At 60.3% G+C, this 7,844-nt stretch overlaps 1 protein-coding gene across 3 annotated transcripts; it reads left to right on the top strand.

Annotated features, from left to right (window-relative positions):
• Positions 1 to 2,246: 2,246 nt before the first annotated feature.
• Positions 2,247 to 5,966, top strand: CDC34 (cell division cycle 34). Of its 3 annotated transcripts, none has more exons than XM_009279799.2 (5): positions 2,247 to 2,311; positions 2,941 to 3,027; positions 3,817 to 3,914; positions 4,306 to 4,440; positions 5,010 to 5,966. In XM_009279799.2, the coding sequence occupies exons 2-5, from the start codon at positions 3,004 to 3,006 to the stop codon at positions 5,218 to 5,220; spliced, it is 468 nt and encodes a 155-aa protein (XP_009278074.1). In that variant the 5' UTR covers positions 2,247 to 2,311; positions 2,941 to 3,003; the 3' UTR covers positions 5,221 to 5,966. The 3 variants fall into 3 exon arrangements, with proteins under 3 accessions (XP_009278074.1, XP_009278076.1, XP_019327769.1); XM_009279801.1 differs by having other exon boundaries at positions 2,277 to 2,297; XM_019472224.1 differs by lacking the exon at positions 2,247 to 2,311 and adding an exon at positions 2,348 to 2,652.
• Positions 5,967 to 7,844: the final 1,878 nt, after the last annotated feature.

Genomic DNA, 7,844 nt, shown 5'->3' with positions numbered 1-7,844 from the left:
GGGTGAGAGGGAGGGGGGTTTGGGGGGTCGGGTTGATGTGGGTACTGGGGGGACATGACAGGGGTGCTCCTGGGCTTGAGGGGGTGATGAGGGCCAGGGAGACCTGGGTCTGTAGCTGGACACCTTGGGGTCACTGGGGCTTCGGGAGCTGGGGTGTTCCTGGGGTGCCTGCAAGGAGGAGCCGGGGTGACGAAGGGAGCCTGTGTGCAGGTGGCTGCTGCCAAACTAGGCAAGGATTCCCTTCGTTGGAAGGGGGATTTGGCCCCCCGAGGGGCTCTGTCTCCAAGGGCTTTTCCTCCTTCCTGCCCCCTTCATCCCCCCAGTCTGTGGGCGCAGGAGAGCGAGCTCTGGGTCGCTGGTGTTCCCTCTCCTGGAGGGGATCTGGGGCATTGCCACCAAACCAGAGGGAAGAGACAAAGGACTCTCCTGTGCAGGCACAGACGGCTCGGGCCGAGGGAACAGCAGCTCAAGCTGGGTGGGGAGCGGGTGTCGTGGTTTTGTTTGGGGTTTGAGGGGGGGAGAAGGCGTGCATGGCCTGACTGCGCAGTCCCTATCGGGAGGATGTGTATGTGCTCTTACCAGGTGTTGTGCAACCTGTGTAGCTGTTTTCTTCCTCTTTCTCATCCACCCTCCTCCACTACGAGCTCTTCTGTCTATCCTGTTGCTGGCAGGGTGGGGATGCACCCGGGGTGAGTCAGTCCGAGGGTCAGCTGTGTCCGAGAAGCTGGGTGGTTTGTTTTTCTCATGGAGCAGTGGCAGGCAGGTCTGATGCTTCAGAGTCAGGTCTTATCTCTTCGCTGAAATGGAGTCTTTTTCTGTAGCCTCTTTTGGCACTAGGTCCTTTGAACTCTCATCCTTTCAGCAACTCATGCTCCTGTTTTGTGCCTGAGAGCTTCCAGACTCGGCACTGTTGGGTGGCAGTAGATGAGACTTTCTGCTAAGAGGAGAGTGAAGGGGCCAAGTCCTCTTGCCGACGTTACCACGAGCTGGCTGTTTGTGCATGGCAAAGCGGGGTTGCTTTCCGAGCCCCCTTCGGGATCGCTTTGCCTCTGGCTGGTTTTGTTCTGATCCTCTCTGACACAACAAAGGGGATTATTCTGCGAAGTTCAGCTGTTTGGCCAGAGCCCAGCCCAGGGCCGCGTGTTGCTGTGTGTGCGTGTGCGCTGCCCTGGGCTGCCTGAAGCTCCACGCACACACAAAATGCATCCAGCCCCAGCCGCCGCCTTGATTTTCCTTCATTCCACCTCTTGTCCTGTGCCGCAGAGCACAGAGCAGTCAGACAAAGGGCCAGCCTGGGAGTAATGTGCGTAGGGACGGACCCGCTGCGGTCAGGGGCTCCCTGGGCTCGTGATAAGATCAACTTGTGCTGGGGCCAGATCCTGGCAGGGTGGGAGGGGGGCAGAGAGCAGAGGGGTTGGACCCCAGGATGGAGTCGGGGTTGGTCAGGGCGGCAGTGAGGAGGACAGATGTCTCTCTGCCTTCTACACTAATCTTTTAACGGCTGTGAGCTGGCGACTGGGTTCGGCAGCGTCGCCTATTGTCGAGGCTGTAATTCCAGAAGCATCCGAAGCCTCATTTGCAGTTACCCTCTTGAATGGGGCCCGCGCCAGGCTCGTGGGGCTCGTTCCGCGGGTCAAGAGCGATCCCAGGTCGCTGTCCCCCGCTGCTGGGCAGAGCTGGGGTAGTTCGCGCTGTCTCTTCACGGATCCGTCTAAATTCTCGTGTACACGAACTGAGGGAGCAAGAAATGTTCAGGGAGGAGTTGTGTGTTTTAAGTCTTCACCACTGTTTCTGGCCGTTGGCTTTTTTGGGAGCAGCGGCTGAATCTTGATCTGGAAGTTTGCTTCCAGAGCCTGGAAACACCCGAAAGCTGAAACAGTCACCGCAGGTTGTGCAGCGACGCTGGGAGAAGCTGCCCCTGTCCTCTTGGGACGCCTGGCGCCGGTGGGCTGGGGCAGCAGCTCTCTAGGGAGGATGGGGATGTTGCTGTACGTCTCCGTGCCACCTCAGGATTCACCTTCTCACTCGGAGGCCGACAGCGGGCCTGTCTTTTTGGCCTGCCTTAATACCTTTGTTTTTGTGGTCATCACCCACAGGAGAAGCCAGTGGTGGGCCAGTTGTCTCTGCTGGCGCTGGAGTTGTGGACTGCAGCGTGATCTTCTTGTGCTTTTATTTTTAGCACCTGAGCTGCGCGCTGTGGCCAGTTTTGACTTGGTCTCTTTTTTCGGTGGTGACGGGCTATTTTTAGAGATTCAGTGTGTTAACCGGAGCACCGAGCACCTGATGCTTCCTTCCCTGTGAGCTCTGAAGGGTAAACAGTCTTTTCTCTGGTGGCGCGGCCATTGCGTGTCCCTGACAGCAGGACCGGGGATGACCCCAGGCTTGCGGTCTGGCTCCGAGCGCCGCTCGGTTTGTTCAGGCGTGCGGCTCCAGCTGGGGCCCCCAGCCCCGTCTGCCGCCTTACAGCCACGAGGCCCTCGCCCCGCTGCTGTTTGCCATCCAGAAGCAGCCTGCCCTCGGTGTCATCACCCTGTGCCGTGGGTGCTGGTGTGGGAGGGGGCAGTGAGCGTGCGAGGCACATGCCGGACTGGCACCGTGAGCTCCTGCTGTGTTCTGCCTGGGGCCTGCTGCCTCCGTGTAAGAGAGCTCCGGGTTAGCATGTGTGGGCCCCGGTGGAGAAGAGGTTACGGGGCAGGATGGTGGTGAAGGAGCTGCCGCAGCTCGCGAGCCCATCCGCTCACCTTCCTCCGCACAGTGGCAGGGCAGCCGTGCTGCTGGTGTCCTGCCTGCAGAGCTGGCCGGCGCGGAGGCTCTGTCTCTGCAGGAGCGCAGCTGGACCTGGCAGAGGTTCCTTTTTCCTGGTGGTGTCGGGAGATCTGTGGTTTCCTTCCCTTCCTTCTCACAAGCTGATGCTTACTTCTCCTTATTGTTTCCTTGCAGGCTCGTCTCCGGTTTCCCATCGACTACCCCTATTCTCCTCCTGCCTTTAGGTTCTTAACCAAAATGTGGCACCCCAATATCTACGAGGTAGGTCGCCTGGGACAGCGTGGGGCGTCTTGGACAGGCAGGTGGGCACATGTCCGTCCATTGTGACGGTACTGGATGAAAATGCCAGCCTTTGTCTGGCATCGGAGCACGGCATTGGAAACTCGGTGCCTTTGGCGTTTAGTGCCTGGCACTGGAAATGCAGCTAATGAGCTTACGACAGCCGGTCTCCTGTCCTGGAGCTGTTTCCAGGTCAGCCAGGCTCTCCAGGCTTGAAGGCTCCCACGCTTGACTAGTGGGGACGTTGTGCTTATGCCAAGAGTGGATGCAGAGCGAGCGATGTGCGCGGCCCCGGGGCTGCATGCTTGCGGCGGATTGCTGCCTGGGGGTGTGTGGGGTTTGGCTGTGTCAGGTGGGCACCGGGAGGGCTGTGCTGGGGATGCAACGTGTTCGGGCATCGGACAGCTGATGGTTAGGCAGCCTCGTCTGTACTGTGCTGGCAATCGCGGGGTGCTTATGCAAGGCCTGAGGCTGCGGGCAGCATAGCGGGGACTGCCGCTTCTGCTGTCCCTTCCTAGGGACCGAAAGAATGGGCTGGGATTGCCTCACCTGGCTTAAGCCAAAGTGAAGAGCAAGCAGGCTACTGGAACAGAGCTTATGCAAGGCCTGAGGCTGCGGGCAGCATAGCGGGGACTGCCGCTTGTGCTGTCCCTTCCTAGGGACCGAAAGAATGGGCTGGGGTTCTCACCTGGCTGGAACAGAGGACCAAGCTGCTGCTGGAGGGTGCTTGGGCAGCAGCTCCTAAGGTTCCTGTTTCACTTGTGCTTTCAGACGGGCGATGTCTGCATCTCCATCCTCCATCCGCCGGTGGATGACCCGCAGAGCGGGGAGCTGCCGTCTGAGCGGTGGAACCCCACCCAGAACGTGCGGTAAGGGCTGCGCGGGGAGGGAGCTGCGGGCAGGAGGCTTGTCTGAGGGCAGGGATGGGAAAGCGGGGAGCTGGGGACTGCCTTCCGCTCCCAAAGCCTGCAGGAGGTGCCTAGAGGTTGTTGAAAGGCACTTGGGCTGTGTGCTTTGTTGAAGAACAGCGAGAGCTTGCATGGGAATGTGTGTGAGCCCGACAGCCCGTGCGCTGCTGTCTCCTGCCTGGCCTGCTCGACTTTGCTGAGACCCGCCCTTGCTGGTGGGCCAGCACCAGGCTCTCCTCCTGACCCACGGGACGCAGCGGCGCTGTGACACTGAGACTGCTGGCATTGCTGGGACGCGGGCAGTTGCTGACCTGCCTCGGCTCTTAACCTGCTCATGTTTATTGATTGCCAGGACCATTCTCCTGAGCGTGATCTCGCTGCTGAATGAACCCAACACATTTTCTCCAGCCAACGTGGATGCCTCCGTGATGTACCGCAAGTGGAAGGAGAGCAAAGGGAAGGACCGGGAGTACACGGACATCATCAGGTGCGTGCTGAGCTGAGCCCAGGCCCGGCAGCGCTGTGGCACTGTTGAGAACACTTGCTAGGCTGTGATCTTGCAGGACGCAGAGGACCTTGAGGGCATATCCTGCCCTGTTGAGTCCCATCTGCAGGCTGGTAGGAGGGAAGGATTCTGGCTCCGAGTGTGGCTTTTGGGAGGAGCTTGGCTGGGTTATGTGCCCAGCTTTGCTCTCAGCCTAAGCCCTGTCCCTTTTCAGCTCCAGAGCTGAGGATCTGGGTTCATAGCAGACATGGTGCCAGCACGGCCTTGCTGTCAGGGCTGTCTCATGGGACCGGCATGTGAAGCTTCCGAGTTGCAGACTGGCCAGCCCTGGCGTGGCAAGGGGGGCCCTCGGAGCAGTGGGCATGTCACAGTGCAGCCACGTTTGCTCCGCTGTTCTCTCCCTCCCCTGCCCTTTCACCAGTCTTGTGGGTGAGCGACCCGTGAGAGGGGAAGGGCTGTCTCGCCGGGTGCCCCTGTGGGGTGAGCCGCACGTGGCAACGAGAGTGCGCTGTGCAAAGCTCTGTCCTCACCCCCCAGTTCTCGCCCTCCAGGAAGCAAGTCTTGGGCACGAAGGTGGATGCTGAGCGGGATGGTGTGAAGGTCCCCACCACGCTGGCAGAGTACTGTGTGAAGACCAAGACTCCAGCCCCAGATGAGGGCTCAGACCTCTTCTATGATGACTATTATGAGGATGATGAGATGGAGGAGGAAGCAGACAGCTGTTATGGTGATGAGGATGACTCCGGCAATGAGGAATCTTGATGGCCCTCTGGCATTGCAAAACTTACTATAAACTACTGAATTTTACCTCAACTAGGACAAACTGGTTTGAATTTAGGATCTGTCAGCCCTGAAATTAACTCTCTACCTCGCAGGGAGACTGTTCTGCTGTTGCAAAGGAAATCCCACCACTGTCTTTGTAGAAAAAGCAAAAAACAAAAACAAACCCTATTTTATAAACTTCCTGGGTGGGGGACGGGTGGGGAAGGGGAAGTCGCATTGGGGCGTTCACAAATCCACAGAAACCGGGGAGCTGGTGGCTCTGGCTGGATGAGGAGTGATGGCAAAACCTGGTGTTGGCTGCCCGTCGTTTGGGCATGTTCAACTCTTCTTCAGCCCCATGTGGGAGGAACGGTTTGGGGAGGCTGTGGAGCCGGCGAGTGGTCGCTTTGGGTGGGAAGCGTGTGAGCGTTGCGTAGCTTTCTACAGCCTTTGAGGTGTCCGAGTAGGAAGGGCTGTAGGGCAAGTGCTGCTGCCCTCTGCCCCCAAAGGGCTGTCCCCGGTGGGACCCTCCTGCTGCCCCTTCCCATGATGCTGGAGCCGTGTTTGCAGCAAATGGGTCAGGAAGGGCTGGGACATCGGGCAGGAGGTGGCTGGCAGCCGCCTGGCACTGCAGCGCGTGGGGATGGGCTGTTTGTAGTTTTTAACTAGCTGGGAGGGATGTGGGGTAGTTCTGAGTCTTTCTGCTTCTGTTTTTTTGGAAACTATTTAATAAAGTACTTCAAGGGAATGGCTGTGTGGTGCGTGGGTGAGGTTCTGCACCAGTCTGTGCCCAGGCTGCGGGGGTTTCCGTGTCAGCCATGAGCCTGCTCCTGCCCTGCAGCCCTGGCAGGGAGGGGTGGGTGGGCTAGCTGCTCTCCCAGGGCTGCGGGTGGGGGCTGCAGGGTGGCCTTTGAGACTTGCAGCAACTGTCTTTACTCTCTCCCCAACCTCGCAGAGCGGGCAGGAATGTCTGGGCAGGGTTGCCTTTGGCCTGGAGAGCATCTCTGCCCTTCCTGGGGAGAGGAGGGCGCAGCATTCGCTGCCTCTGCCCGGGCGCCGTGGCCAATGCTCAGTCTCTGCCTGGGCAGAAGGGTGGGCTCTGTCAAGCCCTCAAAACCCTCCGGCACTGCAGTAGGAAGGTGTTTTTCCCTCTTGCTCCTCTCCAGGTGCTGAGTTCCTCCGAGACCAGCTGTGCTGCACAGGCACCTCTGCAGGCAGCAGACCTGCCCGGGCAGCAGCCGGCTGTGCAGAGCAGCGGCTGATGGGTGCCTGGGGCCCTCGTGGCTGCTCTGATCTGGGTGCAGCTGGGTGTGCCCTGAGCCCACAGGCCAGGGCCAGCTGAGACGTGTGAGCTCGCAGCTGCCCTGCTCCAGCCACACAGCCGAGGGGCATCGCCGGTGCCTTGCCTGCCTGGGCTGGGGAGGTCAGCTCTGCCGCCAGCTCCTCGGGGCCATGGCAGGGAGGTGCCCCTGGCAAACTACCTGCCTAGGGCTCTCCGTGACCCTGGTGGGGCTCGTGCCCCTGCTCCCACCCCCCTGGGCAAAGCTTGTCAGAGGGGTAATGAGCAAAACTCCCCCCGCCCCCGTGCCGAGTTGTGCAAATGGGATCAGGGTTTGAGTGACACCTGCGACTGCATGTGGCAAATGCATGTGCTTTGTTGCCTTAGGAGATGAGGCTAAAAGGTGAACAGGATTATTGTCACTTTACTTGGGCCTGGCAAATGGCTTCCAAGGTCACCTGGCCGGCACGGAGCAGCGGCAGCCCCAGCTGCTGGTTCAAAGCCAGCCCCCCACCTGCTTTTCCTGGAGGGCTGCTCCATGCACCCCCTTACAGCTTCCTGCACCCTGACTGGTCCCCAGCCATGGACGTGTCCACTGAATGGCCGTGCCCGTGTTCCTCCTGCCTTTGCCAGCTCCTTGCAGCCAGTTACCTGCTGCACTCTGGATGCTGCTGCAGGTGACGGGGTGGTGTTCACAGCGGCACTGTGAGCTGCCACTGGCCTGTTGGGTCCCGGGGTGTCTGGGAGCACCCCAGCCTTCACCAGGCAGCTCAGAGAGGGGCGGCTTCCCTGCTGCTCACTGTCCCACTAACAGGAAGGTACTGGGGCCCGGTGCAGCCCCTCTCCCCCAGCCTGGACGGCTGACAGCTCTTGGCAGTGCCGGCTGTGAGACATGACATGCTGGAGGCTGCCCGGAGCAGGGCTGGCTCCTTGGGTGGAGAATGCTGCAGGCTGCCATGCTCTGCCCAGTTTCTGCCCCGTTTCTGCACTGCAGGAGCTGCATCTGCCAAATCCCTCCAGCGCACGGGGGAGCATGGAGGGGGAGTGCGGCGGCTGGCGGATGGGAGGGGGTGGTCGGGCAGGACGTGCCAGGGCAGATGCAGCACTTAGGGGAAGAAACGCTCCAGGAGGATTCAGGAGCTTACAAGAGCCGGCAGATCCCCGCATGGCCCCATTGTTTTGGCTCTTCCTGCCCCCCCTGCCCAGCGTCCCCGGCCCCCACGGCTGCACTCCACCTCGCTCCCAGGGCTGGGTTAGTTCAAAGTCGGCTGCCAGGATGGGGAAGAGCTGGGAACGGAGCCGCTGCCCCACAGAGGCCCCTTTGTCCTGGCTGACTCGGGGCCAA

The sequence above is a fragment of the Aptenodytes forsteri genome, unplaced genomic scaffold (assembly GCF_000699145.1).
Source record: "Aptenodytes forsteri isolate BGI_AS27 unplaced genomic scaffold, ASM69914v1 Scaffold147, whole genome shotgun sequence".
In the NCBI taxonomy this organism is placed as follows: domain Eukaryota; kingdom Metazoa; phylum Chordata; class Aves; order Sphenisciformes; family Spheniscidae; genus Aptenodytes; species Aptenodytes forsteri.
The sequence above is the reverse complement of the archived record's forward strand: the minus strand, read 5'-3'. Positions and strand labels throughout refer to the sequence as shown.

Bases quoted from the DNA above. Each gene is read 5' to 3' on its own strand.
- CDC34 (XM_019472224.1), top strand. From the start codon at position 2,371: ATGACCCCAGGCTTGCGGTCTGGCTCCGAGCGCCGCTCGGTTTGTTCA. The intron at 3,028-3,816 runs GTAGGTCGCCTG...TTGTGCTTTCAG, and splicing joins GGCACCCCAATATCTACGAG to ACGGGCGATGTCTGCATCTC. The intron at 4,441-5,009 runs GTGCGTGCTGAG...CTCGCCCTCCAG, and splicing joins GAGTACACGGACATCATCAG to GAAGCAAGTCTTGGGCACGA.